Source organism: Hypanus sabinus, chromosome 9 (assembly GCF_030144855.1).
Source record: "Hypanus sabinus isolate sHypSab1 chromosome 9, sHypSab1.hap1, whole genome shotgun sequence".
Taxonomy (NCBI): domain Eukaryota; kingdom Metazoa; phylum Chordata; class Chondrichthyes; order Myliobatiformes; family Dasyatidae; genus Hypanus; species Hypanus sabinus.
The window spans coordinates 46422371-46446798 of NC_082714.1; the positions used below are offsets into that span (position 1 = coordinate 46422371).

The window sequence follows — 24428 nt, forward strand, 5'->3', positions numbered from 1 at the left end:
ACCTACTACTGGTGTCAATCTTACAGGCTTATAATTTCCCGGATTACTTTTAGAGCCTTTTTTAAACAACGGAACAACATGAGCTATTCTCCAATCCTCCAGCCCCTCACCCGTGGATACCGACTTTTTAAATATATCTGCCAGGGCCCCTGCAATTTCAATACTAGTCTCCTTCAAGGTCCAAGGGAATACTCTGTCAGGTCCTGGGGATTTATCTACTCAGATTTGCCTCAAGACAGCAAGCACCTCCTCCTCTTTAATCTGTATATGTTCCATGACCTCACTACTTGTTTGCCTTATTTCCATAGGCTCCTTGCCAGTTTCCTTAGTAAATACAGATGCAAAAAACCATTTAAGCTGTCCCCCATTTCTTTTTGTCCCATACATAGCTGACTACTTTGATCTTCAAGAGGACCAATTTAATATACCTGTAGAAGCTTTTAGGATTATCCTTCACCTTGACTGCCAAAGCAACCTTATGTCTTCTTTCAGCCCTCCTGATTTCTTTAAGTATTTTCTTGCACTTTTTATACTCCTCCACCACCTTATTTGCTCCCTGTTGCCAACACTTGTCATACATCTCTCTCTTCTTCTTTATCAGATTTCCAGTATCCCTTGAAAACTAAGGTTCTTTATTCTTATTCACTTTGCCTTTAATCCTGACAGGAACATAGAAACTCTGCACTCTCAAAATTTCTCCTTTGAAGGCCTCCCACTTCCCAATCACATCCTTGCCAGAAGAACAACCTGTCCCGATCCATGCTTTTTAGATCCTTTCTCATTTCTTCAAATTTGGCCTTTTTCCAGTTTAGTTCCTCAACCTGAGGACCAGATCTATCTTTATCAATGACCAAGTTGAAACTAATAGCGTTATGATCACTAGACCCAAACAGTTCCCCTATACATACTTCCGTTACTTGTTCTAACTCGTTTCCTAATAGGAAATCTAACTTGCATCCTCTCTAGTTGGTACATCTATATATTGATTTAGAAAACTTTCCTGAACACATTTTACAAACTCTAACCTGTCTAGACCTTTAACAGTATGGGAATCCCAGTCAATATGTGGAAAATTAAAATCCCCTACTATCACAACTTTATGTTTCCTGCAGTTGTCTGCTATCTCTCTGCAGAGTTGCTCCTCCAATTCTCACTGACTATTGGGTGGTCTATAATACAACCCCATTAATGTGTTCATACCTTTCCTGTTTCTCAGCGCCACCCATATGGCCTCGGTAGACAAGTCCTCTAATCTGTCCTGCTTGAGCACTGCTGTAATGTTTTCCCTGACTAGCAATGCCACCACCCCCCCACCCTTCATCCCACTGCCTCTATCACATCTGAAACATTGGAACCCTGGAACATTAAGCTGCCAGTCCTGCCCCTCCTGTAGCCAAGTTTCACCAATGGCTATAATGTCATAATTCCATGTGTCAATCCACACCCTCAGCTCATCTGCCTTTCCCACAATACTCGCATTGAAATAGACATACCTCAGAAGATTATTACCACCACACACAACCCTTCTATTTCTGACTTTGCATGAACTTTTAACATCATTTATTTTCAACCCCACTCCACTATCTGCTGTGGCACTCTGGTTCCCATCCCCCTGCAAATCTAGTTTAAACTCTCCTCAATAGCACTAGCAAACCTCCCTGCAAGGATATTGGACCCCTTTAGTTCAGGTGTAACCCATCTCTCTTGTACAGGCCCTACCTTCCCCAGAAGAGGTCCCAACGATCCAAAAATCTGAAACCCTGCCCCCTACACCAGTTCCTCAGCCACGTGTTCATCCTCCAGAACATCCTACACTTACCCTCACTGGCACATGGCACAGGTAGCAATCCTGAGATTACTACCCTCGAGGACCTGCTTTTTAACCTCCTACCAAGCTCTCTGTACTCGCTCTTCAGGACCTCCTCACTCTTTCTTCCTATGTCATTGGTACAGATGTGTACCATGACATCTGGCTGCTCACTCTCCCACTTCAGAATGCTGTGCACGTGATCAGAGACATCCCTGACCCTGGCACCCGGGAGGCAACAAACCATCTGGGAGTCTCTGTCACGACCACAGAACCTCCTGTCTGTACCTCTAACTATCGAGTCCCCTATCACTACCACTCTCCTCTTTTTCCACCTTCCCTTCTGCATTGCAGAACCAGACTCAGTGCCAGAGATCCGGCTGCTGCAGCTTGTCCCAAGTAAATCATCCCCCTTCCCCCCCCCCCCCCAACAGTATCCAAATCGGTATACTTGTTGTTGAGGGGAATGGCCACAGGGGAACCCTGCTGTGCCTGCCCTTTCCCCTTCCCTTGTCTGACAGTAACCCAAATTACCTGTGCCCTGCTCCTTTGGCGTAGCTACCTCCCTGAAAGTACTATCTATAAACTCCTCATTTTCCTGAATGATCTGGAGGTCATCCAGCTCCTGCTCCAGTTCCCTAACGCTGTTTGTTAGGAGCTGCAGCTGGATGCACTTCTTGCAGGTGTCGTTGTCAGGGACACCGAAGGTCTCTCTGATTTCCCACTGATGCAAGAGGAGCATTCCAACATCCTGCCTGGCATTCTCTCTAAACTTACTAGTTATAAGAAATTGAATGAGGAAAAAACAACAACTTACCAGAACCTACCCTCGCTTCTGCCTGTTCACGCTGAAGCCTATTGAGCCAAAGCCATCCCACTCTGAATCAGTCCACTCCGACAATGGCCGCTTCACTAGACAAAACTTTTATAGTGCACTAACTGACCGACTGTCTTCAGCTCCTCCACTCCTAATTGGTTTAGTCGTTTTAAAAAAACTGAAAAAGCCTGTGAATCCTCTCCCTCTCAAGCTGGTCTACAATCAACATTGTAGATGTGTTTCTTTGAGGAACTTTTCTCAGTTAATACATTTTGCCGCAGAACATGCAGTTGATAGTATCTGAAGGAAATATAGTAAACGTTGTCCACTCACCAAATTTCCTCGTAGCTTGTCTTGTTACTGGACAAAATTCCTACACCTGAGGAACACCTGTCTTGTGCATTAAATACACAGAGCTATGTAGATGACCTAGATACAAGTGACAGTAATAAACTAGCTACCAATTACACAATATAGAAACAGGCCCTTTGGCTGAGCTTGTTCATGCCGACCGAGGTGTCTACTTGAGTTAGTCTCATTTCCTACATCACTGTAAAATTTATTCTCCATGTATCTAAATATCTTTTAAACATTGTAATTTTACCCAGGTAGTTTCTTCCATATCCCTGTTGCTCCCTATCCTTGTGCAAAGAACTTGCCCTTGGATTTCCATTTAAATGTTTCCTCTCTTGGCTTTAAACTATGTCCTCCTGTCTTAAGCTTGATCACCCGGGGGAGAAAGATTGGCTTTCTACCCTATCTGTGGCACTCATAATCTAATAAACCTTATCAAGATTACCCGCTAGTTACCACTGCTGTCAGGACAACAGTATTGGCCTAACCAGTCTCTTCTTAACCAATCCAAGCAACATCCTTGTGAATCTTTATCTTCTGTTTAATCACATGGATACATTTCAAAGACTGTAAAAGATTACTGCATACTTTAATCTAGACAGTAAGATCATGATTGCTTTAAGGATTGTGAAAGGGACGATTAAATAATGATTGGCATTTGCTGCGAAGGCATGGGAGTAGCAGCCTTAAGTAGTGATGACCTGGCCATGGTATGAAATGATATGGTATTAGTCCTTCTGAGGTGGCAAACTGTAGGGAAGTTGTGGGGGAGAATGTATTAATTCAAGAGGTAGAGAAAATGAGGATAAGGTACCATGATCCATCCCCTGGAATGTGATTCATGACTATGAACCTTTATAAAAAGATTCAATACAGAATTGTAGGAGAAATGACCAGTGATAAGAAAGAAATTATGTATTGAGGGATTACATGTACAATTTTATCCATTAATGTTATCAGTATAATCTCAGTTGAAGACATTAAATTCTTCAGTTTTTAGTCTCCATGCCTGTGTAGTTGGTCTATTTCCAATTTTGATTGTATAACACCTTAAAAGCACCATCATGTACTCTGTTTCTCATTTTTGTCTCAGCAGTGCAACTGATTATGTAGAAACCAAATAAATTTCAGTTTATTTACTAATAGTGAAGAGGATTTTTAATTACTGAAATCAAATTTGTGTTAAGTATTTTAAAAGCCAAACTGAAAATCGCAGAAAAGTGTTAATTATAAAACACAATGTATGTTTTACTAATGCTTTCCAATGTCTTTACTAGTCAGTGTTACGTATGTTCAACATTCTTGTCTAATTTTTGATTGGTAAAATTGCAGTAAAATTAAAACAAATGATACAAAAGCATCCAGTTCAATTTTACAGTTATGAAATTAAGATCAATTACAAAAGAGGTTAGCATAAAATTTAAGTGGAAAAATATGTCCGTATTCCTTCAAGGTTGTGTTTTTCTTCCGCTCTCAGGATAAATAATTTATTTTCTGCATCCCCTAGCACAGTCGGGAAGAATTGGCTTCTGGTGAATTTTAAAAAATCATGACATCTAGTTACTTAACCTGGAAGATGATTTTTGAAATTCATTGCTTAAATTGCAAAACATAAAAAGCTCAATTTATTTTATGTTAGCAGGAATATTTTTCATTCTGTTCTATTAAATACCTAACTCCTTGAAACTTTTCCTTTACCCAAGCACAAAAAAACCATATGACTAGAATGAAGGTAGGATTTTTAAAATGCAATTGAAATAGGTAAAGAACAATGTGGTTTTTTGAAAGACAAAGGTACAAGAATATTAATAGGTACAAGCAATATTAACGTTAAGGATACTATCAGAACGAGCTATTCAAGTGCAAGAAGATTTGTTTGTTTTATTCACTCAAAATAAAAGCATTTGATGCCGTGAAGCTCAATAAGTTATTTGAAATATTACAGGAAACTCTAGATCTAGATTCGAAAGACCTCCGCCTAATCAGAAATCTGTACTGGCAACAAACTGCCGCTTTAAGAATAGATGGAGAAGTGAGTTAGTTTATGAAAATCAAGAGAGGCGTTAGACAAGGGTGTGTTTTCTTCCCTGGTTTGTTTAATGTGTATGGTGAAACAATCTTTCAAAAAATAAGAGACATCTTGGGAATCATCAGTTGACAGTGAAAAAACTGTTAATTGCAAGTGTGGAGGAAGAACTACAAAACTTAATTGATATAGTTGTTGAAGTAAGTGCAAAAATGGGTCTGTCTGTCAATTGCAAAAAGACAATGTATGGTGATATCCAAAAAGAAGGAGAATCCTATCTGCAGGCTGAGAATATATGGGGAAGACCAAAACAAGTACTGGACTTTTGCTGCTTAGGAAGCTGGGTGATATCAGATGGCAAGTGCGACATGGACATCAAAAGAAAAATAGGGATGGCAAAAGACATCTTTATGAGAATGAAAAGTATACTGACCAACACTAAACTAGGCATGACAACCCGCCTCAGAGTACTGAAATGTTATGTTTATCCAGTTATGTTATATGGCTCAGAATGTTGGACAATATCTAGTAGCATGAGGAAACGAATTGAAGCAGCAGAGATGTGGTTTTTGAGGAGGATGCAAAGAAAATCATGGACAAAACGAATATCTAAGGATGATGTCATGAACAGAGCACAAAAAGAGAAATTATCTATGAGATCGTGAAAAGGCAATGTGACTTCATTGGACTTGTGATTAGGAAAGAGGAGTTAGAGTGCTCGGTAATTATGGGAAAGATTGAAAGCAAGAGGAAGGCAAGGACAAATGATGATGGAGACAGCAGCCAGAGAACTGGAAATGAATACCAATGAATTGATCCACTTGACCCAAAACAGGAGTGTGTGGGCCATGGCAGTCAAAGCTCAAATTGGGCATGGCACCTGATGATGATGATGGTGAATTAATACATAAATATATAAAAGCCTACTGGAATGGTGCCATCAAGGTATGAAGGTTTAAAATGTAATGGGAAGAAAGTCCTAGCGAGATTTTTTTTTTGCTTGCCGGAATATAAATAAAGAAAAACTAGATGATAGAAATCTAAGATAAAAACAGAACATACTGGAAACACTCAGCAAATCAAGCTACATCTCCACATTTAGTGGGATGTTGTTCAAATCATAAACACAAGAGATTCTGCAGGTGCTGGAACTTCAGAGCAACACACAAAATGCTGGAGGGACTTAGCAGGTCAAGCAGCATCTATGAAGAGAAGTAAACGGGTGACGTTTTGGACTGAGACCCTTCATCAGGAAAGAAAGGGGGAAGAAGAATGGAAAAAATGGGGAAAAGGGAAGGAGTGCAAGCTGGCAGGTGATGAGTGAAACCAGGTGATGGAGAAGGTGGATGGATAGGGGAGGGGTTGAATTAAGAACTAGGAAGGGGATAAGTGGAAGCAGGGAGGTGATTGGTGATCGTTCTTCAAGTTTATTTGTTTAGTAGGTCAAAAATGTAGATGAGTGGTAGAATCTAGGTTGGGCAATGTGAGGGAAATAGGTTCATGGTGGAATATAATTGTTCTGTGAACAAGCATGGACTCACTGGGACAAAATTGTCTCCCATGTTATAAAGTAATTTGGTAATATTGTAGCGATGTGCTACACACAGTACACATAGTTGGTAAGTCGTTCTGAGACTAGTTTATTCAAACTTTGCGGCGCTGGCATTTAATCTCTAGCACCCACCCTCTCCGGGCGGAAATGACATCAGAAGGTGCATTACCAAAGTCTCCCACCACACGCTGGCTATTTGTGAGCCGGTTCACCTGCGCAGAAAGTGGGTTACCACATAACCCCTCCCCCCCAAAAAAACCGGCGATACACCCCCCCCAATGTCCACAGTCTGGATCAGCTTCTGTTTGGGAGGTCTGCCTCTGCGCCGCGGTGCCTGAACCTCAACCAGCTGCGCCAAGTTCACATGGGCTGGTTTGAGTCGGTCCACCGTGAAAACCTCTTCTTTCCCCCCAATGTCCAGAACGTACGTGGACCCGTTGTTGTTGATCACCTTGAACGGCCCCTTGTACGGCCCGGTGTCCGCCCCTTCGTACAAACACAAACTTACAGTTCTGCAGGTCTTTGGGTACATGGGTCGGGGTCTGTCCGTGCTGTGAAGTCGGTACGGGGGCCAGGTTGCCGAGCCTCTCGCGTAGTCTGTCCAGGACTGCTGCGAGTTCTTCCTCTTACCCCCTTGGGGCTGGTATGAACTCTCCTGGGATGGTCAGGGGTGCGCCGTCCACCAACTCGGCTGACGAGGCGTGCAGATCCTATTTGGGCGCTGTGCGAATTCCAAGCAGGACCCAGGAAAGCTCGTCCACCCAGTTAGATCCTCTCAGGTGGGCCATGAGAGCCGACTTCAAGTGACGGTGGAAGCGTTCCACTGGTCCGTTCGGCTGTGGGTGGTAGGCAGTAGTGTGGTGTAGCTGCGTTCCCAACAGGCTGGCCACAGCCGACCACAGGCTGGTGGTGAACTGGGCGCCTCTGTCGGAGGTAATGTGGGCCGGTACCCCGAAGCGTGCTACCCGGGTTGCAATCAGTGCTCGGGCGCAGAAATCAGCAGATGTGTCGGTGAGCGGGACCGCCTCTGGCCACCTCGTGAACCGGACTACCATAGTTAGGAGCTACCGCGCTCCTTGGGACACTGGTAGGGGGCCCACGATATCCACAATGAATGTGGACGAACCTCCGGTGGGTGGGTTCGAACTGCTGCGGCAGGGCTTTAGTGTGCCGCTGCACCTTGGCTGTTTGGCACTGCGTGCACGTCCTGGCCCATTCACTGACCTACTTGCGAAGTCTGTGCCACGCGAACTTGCTGGAGACCAGCCGGATGGTTGTCCTGACAGGTGGGTGCGCCAAACCATGTATGGAGTCGAAAACTCGCCGCCTCCAGGCTGCCGGGACGATGGGGCGAGGTTGGCCGGTAGCCATGTTGCACAGGAGGGTCCTCTCACCTGGGCCTCCAAGAAAGTCCTGCAGCTGCAAACCCAAGACTGCGGTCCTGTAGCTGGGCATCTTGTCGTCTGCCTGCTGCACCTCTGCTAGTGCTGCATAGTCCATCCCCAGGGATAGGGATCTGGACAGCTGGTCTGGAGAGTGCGTCCGCCACGCCGGTTTGCCAGATACAGTGCCAACAGCTCCCGGTCCAAAGCACTGTACTTGAGTTCGGGTGGTCGTAGGTGCTTGCTGAAGAACGCCAAGGGTTGCCAGCGCCCCTCGATGAGCTACTCCAGCACCCCACCGACTGCTGTGTCGGATGCGTCCACTGTGAGTGCAGTCGGAACGTCTGTTCTGGGGTGCACCAGCATCGCGGCATCTGTCAAGGCTTCCTTGGCTTTAACGAAAGCTGCCGCGGCCTCCTCGTCCCAAGTAATGTCCTTGCCTTTACTCGACATCAGGGTGTACAAAGGGCGCATGATACGGGCTGCTGAGGGGAGGAAACGGTGGTAGAAGATCACCATACCAACGAACTCCTGTAGGCCTTTGACCATGTTGGGCCGGGCAAAGTGGCGGATCACGTCTACCTTGGCGGGCAGAGGTGTTGCCCCGTCTTTGGTAATCCTGAGGCCCAGGAAGTCGATGGTATAGAGACCGAACTGGCATTTGGCCAGGTTGATCGTGAGGCTGAAATCACTCAGGCGGGAGTAGAGCTGGCGGAGGTGGGACAGATGCTCCTGACGACTACTGCTGGCTATAAGGATGCCGTCCAAATAGATGAACGTAAAGTCCAGGTCGCGTCCCACCGCATCCATTAGCCGCTGGAATGTCTGTGCGGCATTCTTCAGGCCGAACAGCATTCGGAAGAACTCGAACAGGCCGAATGGGGTGATAAGTGCCATTTTGGGGATGTCTTCAGGGTGCACCGGGATTTGATGGTATCCCCGGACGAGGTCTATTTTGGAAAATATTCCTGCCCCATGCAAGTTTGCTGCGAAGTCCTGTATGTGCAGCACAGGGTAGCGGTCTGGAGTTGTAGCCTCGATCAGTCTGTGGTAGTCGCCGAATGGCCTCCAACCCCCAGCTGCTTTGGGCACCATGTGCAGGGGGGAGGCCCATGCGCTGTCAGACCTCCGTATGATCCCCAATTCTTCCATCCTCTTGAACTCCTCCTTCGCCGGGCAGAGCTTTTCCAGGGGGTGCCTTCTTGCGCGGGTGTGGAGGGGTGGTCCCTTGGTCGGGATGTGGTGCTGAACCCCGTGTCTGGGCATGGCTGCCGTGAACTTCAGTGCCAGAATCGATGGAAAGTCCCCCAGGATTCTGGTGAATTCGTTGTCCAATAGCATGATGGAGTCCAGGTGTGGGGCCGGCAACTTGGCTTCACCCAGGGAGAACGTCTGGAAAGTCTCGGCATGTACCAGTCTTTTCCCTTGCAAGTCGACCAGCAGGCTGTGAGCTCGCAAGAAGTCCGCCCCCAGGAGTGGTTAGGCCACAGTGGCCAGTGTAAAGTTTCACGTGAACCGGCTGGTGCCGAACTGCAACTGCACTGTGCAGGTGCTGTAGGTCCGTATCATGCTGCCGTTTGCGGCCCTCAGGGTGGGTCCTGGCTTCCTGTTGTGGGTGTCGTACCCCGTCAGGGGCAAGACGCTGATTTCCACTCCGGTGTCGACCAAGAAGCGGCGTCCCAACTATTTGTCCCAGACGTACGAGAGGCCGTCCTGGTGGCCAGCTGCCATAGTCATTAGCGGCAGCTGGCCCTGGCTCTTGCAGGACGAGCGACAACAGCGGGCTTTTGTGCCCCACTGCTGGTGGTAGAAACACCACTGTTCACTGGCCTCCTCACTCCTGCCTCTGTGTTGTATGCGCCCCCCTGCTGGGCCTGGTCTGGTCCGCTGTTGGGCGCGTGGCCTGGTAATCTGACTGACGGACGCCATGCTCTCCCTCTTGGCTTTCCACAGCATGTCTGCCCGGGCCGCCACCTTCTGGGGGCCGCTGAAATCTGCGTCGGCCAGCAGCAGCTGTATGTCCTCAGGCAGTTGCTCTAGGAACACTTGCTTGAACATGAGGCAGGGCTTGTGTCCGTCAGCCAGGACCAGCATCTCGTTCATCAATGATGACGGCAGTCTGTCTCCCAAACCATCCAGGTGAAGCAGACGGGCACCCCGCTCACGCCGTGAGAGGCCAAAGGTCCCAATGAGCAGCACTTTGAATGCTTCATATTTGCCTTCTTCCGGGGGCGACTGGAAGACTGCCTGGGCGACCGTCTCCTGGTCAAGGGCGCTCACCACGTGATAGTAACGCGTGGAATCAGAAGATAATTGCCAAATCTGGAACTGGGTTTCTGCTTGGCTAAACCACACGCGTGGTCGCAGCGTCCAGAAAGTCGGCAGTTTTAGCGAAACTGTGTGAACAGATGAAGAGTCGGTCATCTTTGGTCCAAATCCTGTTTGGACCATCGGGGTCACCAATGTAGCGATGTGCTACACGCAGCACTGAAATAACGACACACAGTCAGTAAGTCGTTTTGAGACTAGTTTATTCAAACTTCGCGTCGCTGGCATTTAATCCCTAGTGCCCCCCCTCTCAGGGCAGAAATTACATCAGAGGTGCATTACCAAAGTCACCCCCCGCGTGCTGGCTATTTGTGAGCCAGTTCGCCTGCACAGAAAGTGGGTCGCCACAATATGCCATTACCAAACAATTTTCCCATTGACCAGCTTTCAACATCCCAAAGAGACCTTTCATTCTCCAATTCCTTGGTTTCCTCATCCATCTTTTCCAATACCTCCTCCCAATCTTACAGCTTTGTTATTTGCAGTACCAGCCCATCTATGTCCTTCCCTTCTTGGCCATCAGGTACATTAACACTCTTTGTGTATTCAAAGCAGCAACTGAACTTCATTTCCATTTTAGTGAACTGCATTTTGTGTACATGATGTGTCGGTCTGTTAATGCAGTTTTTCTACTGTTATCCTAGTTCTAATTCCAACTTTTTTAACTTCCTGTGCTTTTCTTTCGAATGTCATCACCACCTGCTTTTATGCTCACTTTTCTCATGGCATACCATTTGAAACCAATCACAAGTTTCCCTCCCTAATAATGCAGTTTGTTAGATCTGCTGATAACAGTCATTGCACTTGTGGCTGTGATGTTTTTTCTCTTCAGTATTCTGCAATCATTTAGTTGTTTGGGTCTACCATGAGTTTCTGTTACTGGTCTTTTATTCCCTTTGCATTCTCTGCTTTGGAATTAGTTAAATGTACGTTATTTGTTTTTATGAGATTTAAAGGAAAACGTTATTAACAAATCTTCCTATCACTATCCCAGGACTTGCCCTGAGTTCTGCAAACATTATTAAATAATCAAGTCCAGTTCAAGCTGAATTTCCTGCATTCATCTCTTACTGATTGAGCTATAGTGAAAAACTTGTCTGCAACCTTGATCTGTCTATGTACTTTACCGTAACCTACTGCCTCTTTTAACATTGTCTTGCTTCACTATTACCTCAGTCCCTTCCTGCTGCAACACTGTGTTATCATTATGTCTTCGCTCAGTTACGCCTAGCACTTCCTTCTCTGATCTTCCTTTTTAATCCTTAATAAGATTCATTTTGTCTAAAATTCTGCTAGTTGCACCCTAACTGCAGCTTCCTGATGATTGCTACTTTCTGTTGAAATCCCTCTAATGACTTTTTTTTCACCTCAGCAAATTCTTCCAATCTTGTGCATTCTGGGTGCAGTCACTGCTCTTATTTTGTTGAACCTTCAGTGCAGGAACTTCCTGCAGTTTTATTTTCCACATACTGAACTCACTTGCTATCTCTTAAATAGTCTCAGCAAAGTGTACTTTAATGACAATGGCAACTCAATAGGAACCCTCTGTATGACTGCACTAACAAGACTAAGTTGTTTTAGGAGTCTAGTATCCATTATTGGCCCTATGGTCTGCTCAAATCTTCTAACATCACAGGTAACAAAACCTCTGTAATTGAATTCTTATACACATAACTGGAACCCCTACTGTTATGAGCAACACACACAAGTTCTACAGGAACTCAACAGGTCAGACAGCATTTATGGAGGGAAATAAACAGTCAACATTTCAGGCCGAGACCAGTCATTAGTTTGTGTGTTGCACAAAATTTGCAGAATCCTTTGTATCTCTGATTTGTTCCCCTACTGTTATAGGATTGAAAAATTATTAGTTCATAGTAAAATAGTGCAGTTTGTTGAAGTCAAAACCTTATAAAAGGCAAAGAGAAAACTTTAAAGCATATTTGAGAAAAGTATTTGCATCAGTGTACAGTATTTATTATACTGTAACATTCTATTAAGTGTTTGCAGCTTTATCAATCACTGTTTAGGATAGCAAAGTACACAGCAAGGTCTCTTGTACACCAATGAATAACTAGATCATCTATTTCTTGTCTTAGCTGATAGATGAATATTGGCCATCTTCAAAGAACTTTTCTGCTAGTTTTTGTGTAAATATCTCGCATTATCAATCACTTTTAATTCAGTAAAACAGTCCATGGCATTTGTTTGTGTGTTATTAAACAAAGTTCAATCTCAACAATTCTTGGAACAGTAACCAAATGCTTGGTCAAACAAATGTAATGCTCAGTGAGAGAATTGGAAAGATTGGGACATGCCTGTCAGTAATGGAGCAACAGGGCTGCACAAGCCTTTAGAAATTAAGGAATGCAGAGATTTTATAGTGGCCGTCTACCTCTGTTTCCAAGATGAGTATGGGTTAGGTCTAAGGATGAATATTTTGAAATAGTGGCACTCCTTGGTTAAGAGCCATTGTTTGAAAAGACATTTGGCTTGAACTTTGCTTGATCTATTTGCACAAGATCAAAATACCCATTCAGATTAGTTATTTCTGTAAAATTCCATTTTGTCTTGCTGATTATTTCCAACATGTCTTCAATTTGGGAAAAGCTGTTTGTTGATCAGTGAGGTCCATGGATAATGGGCAAATAGGGTTAGTATATTAAGATAAAGATAGCTGATGAACTCAGTGGAGTAGAAATTACATAGCCATGAAGATGAGCACTGTAAGAGCACCAGTTTAAAATCTCATGCATAAGAGAGTTGGTTTAAACGATAGGGTAAAGACACAGCATTATGATCTTCTGGCTCCAAAGCTGAGATTGATTGTAGATTCGGGGGTTGGGGGGAAGATAAAATGCATTGAAAAAATACATTTAATCCCTTGATATGTTCATAATCTACCAAATATCATTCAGTTTGATTTTGTATTTCCTTTCAGCATGCTCCTGGCGTGCCAAGAATCTTGGTCGGCAATAGGTTGCATCTTGCCTTCAAGCGCCAGGTTCCCACTGAACAGGCACGTGCCTATGCTGAAAAAAATGGAATGACATTCTTTGAAGTTAGCCCACTCTGTAATTTCAATGTGACAGAGTCCTTCACAGAACTATCTCGAATTGTATTGATGAGGCATGGCATGGAAAGGTTCTGGAAACCAAACAGAGGTAAGGAGAAGTTACTTAATCATTTTCATCTTTGAATTTTTAGACTTTTTGCATAGATAGAAATAAAACATTAACAGAAATCAGCTGAACAATATTTTTTTTTACATTGAGTTAGTTAATGTAAGTAGAATTGCAGTATGACCATAGCAGTCAGCCAGGACAGTCCAGGTCTGCTGTTTGCTTACTATCTAAAAGATTATATGTGTATTCAGTATCAAAATTTTAGCTCATTTCAAATGTTTCTAAGTTCCCATTTGGATTGTGTAAAAGAAAGCCATCAGTGTTTGTAAAACTTCATTGAGTTGCTTCAGGAAGAATGGAGATGAAGCAACAAATAGTTTAAGTTTGGAATAATTGGGTGGTGGGGGAGAGAGAAAAGTATTCAAGACATTGTGAATTAATTTCAAGGCTAAATGTTTAAGGGGCAGAGGTAAAACAATTCTTTTTCAAGGTTGTTCATGAGATATGAGTGCATGCCAGGCTTGGTGAACATGGCAGATTTCCCTCCCTGGAGGTCATTAGTAAATCAATTTTTTAAAATGTTCAGTCTAATATTTTTATGGACATCATTTCTGTCTACTTTTCAATCAGATTTATTTTTATTATTTGAATTAAATTTACCAGCTAAACCTGGGTACAGACTAATGATCTGAAAACTACTATACTACAGTACTCCTACTTGGCTTTTTATGTGTGAGTTCTGCAGTGTCTGGTTTTCACTTGTGCTGGCTGCATATTTTTAAGCATATACAAAGGCTATTTGGAAAGAATGAAATAGTTGCTTTTTCATTGAGTTGGTCGAAGGATATAGTAATTCTCACTTAATTCTCCCAGTTTATGCCCTCCTAATATTTTGCTGCACATGTTCCAAAAACATTAGTATCATTTTTCCTGAAAAAAATGCTTAATACTGGGATATTATTTTTTAGAAATCACACTGTTGTACTTGAAAAGCAGTGTCTTGATTTTGCACTATAATAATTCAATAATTTTTACAGTAATCTCTGCCCCCAAGTGAAAACGTCTGGTAGTACAAGGAGAGAAGCTCTTGTCATCTGATTTTGCTGTCAAATAACTTGTTAAATACATTTGAGAATAAATTGCACAGGTGTATTTAAACTTGAAGACATTAATTATTTTATAAAAAAAATAAAAGTTGAAATTATTTTGTAAACTTTGAGTAAATTTACAACAATGAGTCAGAGCAAAGTTCTCTAATGACATAAAAGATTAAGAGGATAGTGAAAAGGATTATTTCATTCCTTTGTACATATCACTGGAAGGATGAAAAGTATGTCCCTAGTTCTCCCTTTGCCATGGCATAAATGGTCCCGTCGTAGCTGTAAGGGCCTTGACAAATACAAAAAAGAAATTATAACTAACATTTCTTTAAACAAATGCATGGCAAACTTCCTCAAGGACTATTTCCTTTGTCCAAATTTGGCCCTGTGACCATGACCAGTGATGATTTGAGTTGACACCTTGCAGCATATCTAGTTGTTAACCTGTAGTTACCCATTTTATGACTTTAATCTTTTTGTTATAATAGGTCAAATAAATTGCTTGATTCATGATTTCTAATTACTTTAAAATCTAATGGTGTCCTAAGGGCATATTTTTTGTTTTAGTACCCAATACTTGTCCTATTGGGCTTGGGTCATGTACTCAGATATAAATATGGAGCAGTTGTGCACATATTTAGAAAGAGCTGATCTGACTAGAGCTTATTTGTCTGATATCCAACCTTGATGTGCATAATTCGTCCTGTCAGTGTCAGATAGAATAATCAAGCTTCATCTCCTCCAGCTTTGAATCAGTTGCTGCAAATGAAGTATTGAGGCCTTATCTTCCCAGTAGTTTGACCTTTTTGAAACTGCACCATATTTTCCAAACCATTATTTAAAGAAGTGCTACAGACATTTTAGGGAACATTGTAGCAATTTTATGACTACTCCTAATCTTTAAATTAAAGTGTTAATCATTATAAAGTATGGGAGCTTTAATTAACTACCAAGGAGAATGATGGTTTCTTTTCTTTCTAAGATGTATTTTTTTACTTTTTAATGTAAACTAAATGTTAAGAAACCTAAATTTGCTTCTGTTTTTTAATTAGTTTTCACACTGCAAGACCTCTGTTGCCGAGCCATTGTTTCTTGCACACCTGTTCATCTTATTGACAAGCTACCACTACCTGTTGCCATTAAAAGCCACCTGAAGTCTTTTTCCATGGCCAATGGAATGAATGCTGTGATGATGCACGGACGTTCGTACTCACTAGCCTCAAGCAGCAGTGGAAGCAAAGGAAACAGCTTGAAGCGGTCAACTAAACCCTCCAGACCACCACAGAGTCCACCTCAGAGCTGCACACGTACTAACTGCAAAATTTCTTAGCAAAACGGTTTTGTTTCAGGCTTTCCTTCTTGGCAAGAACTTCGTCAGCTGGTCAAGCTTGAAACCTGAATTCCTATGGAACATTTCTTGCAGCTTCCTACTGGACCAAATGAAGATTGGCTCTGCAACTTTTTGGGGAAAAAAAAACTTTTATTTGCTGAAATGTACAAACACACTAGTTGAAAGAGATACTCATTACATTTTGTTTTGACAATTTGCACTGAAATTTCAAACTAGTGTTTTTAAAACTGCTTGCAGGTGCCACTTTTAACAAAGGGACAGCCAGTTTTAAAGGAAGGTGGTCCTGGGTTGTTTACATGGCTTTGATCAGAATTTAAATCTTCACCTTTGTCCTCCTGACTAAATTATTGCTCCATGGTAGAAAAAGAATCTCTGGGAATTGAACCAGTACACATGCAAAGAATGCTGTTGCTACTATACTCTTTACTAGCATCACTAAACTCCCGTGCCTTTTGATATTATAGACTATATCTAGCCTGCAATGGCCTGCATGTGGCCTTTCATACCTGCCTTGCATCTTTATCTTCTGAAGGCCAGCTCTTAAATGTTGACTGACAAGATCATGTGCTTTTTCCACAGTTCTTAATACGCCAATTAATATGTATTATTATTTAATTTGCATTATAGACTACTTTTGTAATAATGTTCTGTTATTTGTATGATGTCATTGTTGAGTTGTTTCTTGGTTAACTATCCATCAAGCTCCATACCCAAATTCTCAACTTAAGAAAGATATTTTCAGTAATATAGAATAACTTCAAATCACGGCAACAGTAAGTGCTCCTGGTCTGAATGGTAATTGTATAAATCACTGCACTCAGAAACTTTGTCCTTTTAGTTCATTGGAACTAAAGGTTCAGCATTTATTTTGACAGAAGCACCTGTCACTTCTCTTTTCTTTCCTGCCCTCTTGCCACCCTTGCCCCCCCACCCTAAATCACGGTAAAGAAATAGAACTCGTTCTTTTTTAATTGTTAACTGTATTTCTCTTGTTATAAAAAATAACTGCATTTTGGCCACTAATTGTAACAGCTTTTGTGTTGGATGACACTTGTTAAAGATAAACTGTCTAAATGGAAAGAATGCATAGGAGAAATCTACTGTAACACTGAGAATAGGCCACCTTCTGCACCTGAACTGGATAATAGTTGCAGTATCACATAAAATATGAAAGAGAGAAAAAGGGAACAATTTAAGCAAAATGTTCAATTATGTAAAACACTATTTCACATTTATTATAGCTGCTGTGTGACACTAAATGATTTTTAAGTTTTATTGGCATTTTACTTTGTACAGTTTCAATGTTCGATTGTGAAATACATTTCTTTTGCAAATTAATGTGTGGTTTGTCTTTTTCTATTTAATGAATTACTAAAGAAATGCATTTAAGATTTTTTGTATCAATTCTTCTGAAGATGATATTAGGACCATAAGACATTGGAGCAGAACTAAGCCATTTGGTCTTGAGTCTGCTCCACCACTTGATCATGGTTGATCCATTTCCCACTCAACCCCATTTTCCTGCCTTCTCCCCATACCTTTTGTGTTTGGCATATCAAACTCTGTCTTGAATAGATTCAATGACCTGGCCTAACAGCCACCTGTGACAACGAATTCAACAGATTTATCATCCTCGGGCTAAAGAAATTCTCCCTCATCTTTAATCTAAGTGGATGTCCCTCTATTCTGAAGTTGTGCCCTCTGCCCCTGGACTCCCCCACTATAGGAATCAGATCTACACATCTACTCTATCATAACCTTTCAACATCCGCTAGATTTCAATGAGATTTCTCCCCTACCTCCCCTTCTAAATTCTTGTGGGTGTGGGCCCAGAGCAATCAGAGTCCAAAACTCCTCGCAATACTCCAAATGAGGGCTTATCAGTGCTTTACAAAGCCTCAGCATTACATCCTTGTTTTATATTCTAGTTCTTTCAAAATGAAGACTAACATTGCATTTGCCTTCCTCACCACTGATACAACCTACAGATTAACCTGCATGAGGACTCCCAAGTCCCTTTGTACCTCAAATTTTTGAAATCTCTCCCCATTTAGAAAATAGTTTATTTCTTCTACCAAAGTGTATAACCATACACTTCCCGACACTGTATTCCATCTGCCACTTCTTTGCTCATTCTCCTAATCGAAGTCCTTCTGCAGCCTCTCCGCTCCTTCAACACTACTTGCTCCTCTACCTATTTTCATATTATCCGCAAATGTGACTACAAAGCCATTAACTCCATCATCCAAATCATTGACATACAATGTAAAAAGCAGTTCAACACCAATCCCTGCAGAACACCATTAGTCACCGGCAGCCTGTCATAAAAGACTCCTTTTATTACCCCTCTCGGCCTCCTGCCAAACAGCCAATGCTCTATCCATAAGATAATAAAACATAGGAATAGAATTAGGACATTCAGCCTATCGCATCTTCTCTGCCATTCCACCATGGCGGATCCCAGATCCCACTCAACCTCGTACATACCCTTCTCAACATATCCTTTAATGCCCTGACCAATCAGGAAACTATCAATTTCTGCTTTAATCAATTTGGCCTCCACTGCAGTCTGTGGCAGAGCATTCCACAAATTCACTACTCTGTCTTAAAAAAAATAATAATTAGGCCTTACCTCTGTTCTGAAAGGTCACCCTTCAATTTTGAGGTTATGCCCTCTAGTTCTGGATGCCCCACTACAGGAAACATCCTCTCCACATTCCACATCCACCCTATCTAGTCTTTTCAATGTTCGGTAGGTTTCAATGAGATTCAGCCTCTTCTCCCCATCCCCCCAGCATTTATCTAAATTCCAGTGAGTACAGGCCCAAAGCTGCCAAATGCTCCTCATATGTTAACCCCTTCATTCCTGGAATTGTACTCAACCTGGATTCTCTTCAATGATAACACATCCTTTCTGAGATACGGGACCCAAAAACTGTTGATGATACTCCCAAGTACAGCCTGACTACTAACTTGTAAAGCCTCAGCATTATCACCTTGTTTTGATATTCTATTCCCCTTGAAATAAATGCCAATATTGCACTTGGCTTCTTTACCACAAACTCAACCTGTAAATCAACAATGTTACTATCTTTCCTGTAATACCATGGGCTCTTGCTGAGCACCTTTGTTGTGGTACCTTGTCAAAGGCCTTTAGAAAATCTAAGTACACAACATCCTCCTTTGTCTATACTACTTGTTATTTCTTCAAAGAATTCCAACAAATTTGTCAGGCAAATCATGCTGACTAGCCCATCTTATTTTACACTATGTACACCAAAACCACACCCTTCAACAATTAGCCAACATCTTCCCAACCACTGAAGTAAGGCTAATTGACCTAGAATTTCCTTTCGAGGAGGGAGGGAGGCAGAAGAGTGGAGTGAAATTTGGAATCTTCCGGTCCTCCAGATCCATGCCAGAATCTATTGATATTTGAAAGATCATTACTAATTTGTAGCACATGTTCTGGCTACTGTTTGGAAACCAGTATATATCTTGCATCAGGATCTTTTTACCCTTTCAATTCCTTAACTGCACGCACAAGGATTCTGCATCTTCCCATCCTGTCACCTCTTTCTAAGGATTTGATTTCATTTTTTACCAACAGCGCCACATCACCCCCTCCCTCTGCCTTCCTGCCTGTCCTTTCAATATAATACGTATTCTTGGATGCTATGCTCCCAGCTATAATCTTTCAGTGATCTCTGCCAATCTGTAATAGCACTGAAAGATCATCTATTTTGTTCACTGTGTGCATTCAAATATACCTTCTGTCCTGTTTTCGTCACTTTTTTTCAATTTTGTCCCCCTGTTACACTGCAACTCATCCACTGAATGCCACTGTCGGTACATGGAATGAGCTGCTAGAGGAGGTACTTGAAACAAGTATATTAACAACGTCTAAAGACATTTGGAGTGGTACATGGATAGGAAAGGTTTCAAGGTAATGGGGCTAACTTAGATTGGCATCATGTTCAACATAGACTATTTGGGCTGAAGAGCCTGTTGCCTAACTCTGTGCCCAATTCAACAGAATATATTAAGAGCCAAACTGTTGCTAGAGACTTGCTTCTGACCCAATTGTGATTACCATTCTCACAAGATTGCACCAATTTAATCAAATTACTATTTATTAATAGATTTGTAAAGCAGGTTATTGCTGTTACCTGTTTTTCATTTATTTACCTATCATTACTGTATTTATTTTCATTATTTCCAAGTTTTCACAACTTTAAAAAGATTTTCTATTGAGAATGTATGGATGGTCTTTGCTTTATTGATGGTATAATAGATGAGGCTAGTGACGAACCACATAAGGTAAACCGCAGCTACTTGGTCTCTTAAACTACAAGATCAAGAATTACCTGAAACTGAATATTGTTTTATTTTTCAGTGGCCTGAAGTGTAAGGGCCACTTCCAGTAGCACAGTAACTTTTTAAGAAAGTAAGTTGTCGATTCAAGGCATTTCAGAATTGATCACATTATCTGGGCCAAAGTCATTATTTATTCAATTCAATGCCTAATTTGTTCTTTTTAAAAAATACTTTATCTCTAATTTGGCAAGGCTAAATAGGTTTGGCAATGCAGGTAGGACTTTAGTATGTAGAAGACTGTAGAGGGTATTGCAATACCTAGTCAAGTGGTGAGAAAGAAAAGCCCTAGCTGCTTCCTAGTTTTTATTGGTTGTTACAAGAATTTTCTGAAATCATCTAGCACAGTGGATCAGAATGTTGACAAGTAAATAAGGATGTAGACTCTTGATTACATAACCTGTGTTTGTTCAACTCCAATAAATCTGTAGGTCCTTTGAATCAATGAGATTTGAAAGCAGAAATGGGATACAGCAAGACTGAGCGAAGAGTTAAAGGAATCAGAACAGGTTATTATCACTGCCTTATGTCATTAAATTTGTTCAGTGACAGCAGTACAGTGCAATACATAACATATACCATAAATTACAATAATAAATGTGTATATATAATAAATGAATGAAAAAGTGTGCAAGAATAGTGTTCGTGAACCATTCAGAGAATGAATGGGAAAAACCTGTTTCTAAGATGTTGAGCGTGTGTCTTAAGGCTTCAGTACCTCCTTGATTATAGTAATGTGAAGAGAGAAAGTTCTGGATGGTGGAGTTCCCTAGTGATAGGTGTATCTTTTTGAGGCATCACCTTTTGAAGATGTTGTCAATGGTGGTGAAGCTAGTGCCTATGATGGAGCTAGATGAATTTACAATCCTCTGCAACTTTTTTATGATCCTGTGCAGTGGCCCTTCCATACCAGACAGCAATGCAACCAGTTAGAATGCTCTCCATGATACATCTGTAGAAATTTGCTCGTCTTTGGTGACATACCAAATCTCCTTCAACTTCTAATGAAATATAGCCGCTTGTGTGCCTTCTTTGTAATTGCATCAGTATGTTTAGCCCAAGATAGATCTTAAGCGATGTAGACACCCAGGCTTGAAATTGCTCATTCTTTCCATGCTGACCCCTTGATAAGGACTGGTATGTATTCCCTCAACTTCCCCTTCCTGAAGTTCACAATCAAAAATAGGTCTTAAGAAAGAGAATTTGAACACCAGCTGAATGTTATGCCATCAGTAATAAAGTGTACAAAAGGAAATATTTATTCCCTTCAGCAATTATTACCAAGCACTTTGTACCAAGGTGGTTCAGAGAGATTTAGAGTACGACCACTATTTTCACAATGAAATAAGTAACTGCAATGCTTGCTTTAGTGTGTATGGTTAAAGCCTGAGAGAACTTAAGTTTTTTCTTTGAAAAATGCCACATCCACCAAACAGTTTCAATTGGGCTCTTGTTACATGGTGCTTTCAAAAGATGACCTCTAAAACTCCATCATTTGGTCAGCCCTGAATTTAAACTCAACCTCAATTATCTCACGAAAACTAGAGTTTGAATACTCAACTTCCCATTCCCGAAATGAATTCTGATGTCACTAACTGAGGCACCATTTCAATTGCACTGAAAAGTGGATGGAATCTCCCAAGTAAGTGCTAGAGGATGATCAGGGATCAGTAATCCAATATATGTTCCTTTTGACTTTATCTCTAGGATTGAATTTCTATAACCAAATGTAAAAATAATGCAGTATGGTATCTCAAACCCTATCAATGATTTTTGCAAGCTTTAACACAGTTACCTACCAATGTCTGAAGAATAACTGGTTTTTTTCATTTTACAGTAGAGCACTGAAGAACAGCAATTTTGATAGAAGTTGCACAGAACTAGTTGTGCTCAGTGGCTGCTGCTGTCTTACCACCTGGTGAAAGATGTGCTGATGCTGCTTTTCTACAGAGGTGATGAATGTGTTGCTTAGTTATGTAACTTCCCAAATGTAAATAATGTAATTTCTGCTTCTGAGGCCGAAGTTGTCTGTGTAAATCTATGTGAAGATAGTAAAGATATTTTATCTTCTAGTGCCAGGGACTTGGCACAAAGCCCTGCCCCCTTACTGCTGTGCCAGGAACCTGCCTTCCCCATTGCTTGCACAGTGCTGTGGTGAGAATCTGGCATGAAACCCTGCTTTTTTGAGACCCTTGAGACAATGAATCATCCTCAGTTCCTAGTGGACGCCACGTGTGAAACATGCATAAGTATTAAGTTGTAGGTCTTGGGCTGCATTCTTGCTGGCATGTTGATGGTACTGTGCTTGTAATTTTAGTTGATGATCTGTATGGCAACTTTTAAAAGGCTTATGAAATTCTAAACATGTGAAAATCTGCAAATGCTGGAAATCCAAAGCAACACCCGCAAAACGCTGGAGGAACTCAGCAGCTCAAGCAGCATCTATGGAAAAGAGTAAACAGCAGGCATTTCAGGCCAAGACCTTTCTTCAGGACTGATGAAGCCTCTCAGCCGGAAACATTGACTGTACACTCTTTTCCATAGATGCTGCCTGGCCGGCTAAGTTCCTCCAGGATTTTGTGTGAGTTACTTATGACGTTCTAAGCTGGTTCAACCTTCTCTCTTTTGCTACTCTTTTACCTTCTAGAAACTCAAACAGATTTGTCAAACGCGATTTCCTTTTCATTAATCCCTACTAATTCTGTCCACTTTAAATCAGCCACATCCAGTGACTGATTTGGAAAATTGGCTGTATGATTAGTTAGCATTTTCACCTACTTTTTGTACTTTGACTGTATCTGTAGTCTGTACTATGCTGATCTCCACATTCCAGTACTTTAAACATTTCAGTTCATTAAACTTTTATCCATTCCCTTAAATTGCCGAATGTACTTTAGCGCTATGGAAAGAAATCTTGGGTCTTTTCTCTGAGATGAATCTGATGAATTGATTTTGGCTTAATGTATGCACTGACTGAACTATTCAAATGCCATGTTAGAATTTTTATATTATTGTCATTTACTCCTCATCATTTGAAAAGATCAACTCCTGTTCATCAATTCTGAAAAAGGTAAAGCTGGCCTTCTGATCACCAAGGGTAAATGCTGAATGTGAGTTTATTTTTTGTTGTATACTTGTGAAACCCTTTTTACTGAGCATCTCCAGAAACAGCCCGTTAGCCCCTCGCTAACAGCCATTGGACTTCATGGTGAGGAAACCCACCTTTCTCAGGCTTTGTACGTCTAGTCCAGGGGTGGGCAAACTTTTTGACTTGTGGGCCACAAAGGGTTCTAAAATTTGACAGGGGGGCCGGACCAGGAGCAGATGGACGGAGTGTTTTGGTAATACACCTCATAAGAGAAAATAAAATATCATGGGATATGTAGAAAACATGTGCTTTAATTTCAATTGAAAATGAACAAATGCATTACAACAAAATATCTGTCTTTGAAGTCCCATGGTATTTAGCTATTTATTGAAATGACTTTTAAAACACTGAAAATTAAATGAATAAAATACAGCTTTTTTTAATAGCAACAGTTATTATTTTAAAGCACTGAAGATTTTGTTATCCTTCAAGATATTATCATCATCACTCTCCTCCTGACTGTCTTTATTTCAAAAACGGTAGGAGATGCAGGTCTACTTGTCTTGCTCCTTCTTATTCAATTGTCCCCTGTGCCAAAACTCAACAATGACCAGCACAAGGACAGAACAGTGACAGCGCGCCAGTATGCAGAGCGCGTTATTTGATCAGGAGCGCATTTTTTATTTTGAGAACGTACATGCACCTGCGCACTACTCATGTCCATCACATAACAGAAATGACATGTAACATGTAAGGCTTATTGAAAAAAATATTTTCAAATGCATTTTTACATAACGCAATGAAGAAACTTATTTTTAATTTCAGTGGGAACAGTGTTGTTGTTCTCCCTTTTTAGCCAGCGCATCAGAGTCTGGATTTAGTTTTGTTGTGGCAATTCTCAGGATGGATCTGAGGTGTTGGTCAGTTAACTTGGATCTGTGGCTGGCTTTGTTGATGTTCATGACGCTGAACGCCTGTTCACACAAATAGGTCGAGCAGAACAAAGAGTAAAGCACAAATATGGAGTAATACGCTGCACCTCAACAAAGGTCAATGTATATAGAGTGCGTCATCTATTGGGAAAACGCCAGAATTGCAGGGAAAAAAACGTTAACAAGGTTTAT

The 24428-nt window shown here is 41.6% G+C and overlaps 1 protein-coding gene across 1 annotated transcript in view; it reads left to right on the forward strand.

Moving 5' to 3' along the window:
- Positions 1 to 17180, forward strand: part of rab40c (RAB40c, member RAS oncogene family) — an 82825-nt gene extending 65645 nt beyond the window's left edge. The window contains exons 5-6 of the mRNA XM_059979601.1: positions 13208 to 13430; positions 15544 to 17180. Of these exons, the coding sequence (XP_059835584.1) occupies positions 13208 to 13430; positions 15544 to 15821 (501 nt within the window). The 3' untranslated portion in view covers positions 15822 to 17180. The remainder of the gene's footprint in view (positions 1 to 13207; positions 13431 to 15543) is intronic.
- Positions 17181 to 24428: the final 7248 nt, after the last annotated feature.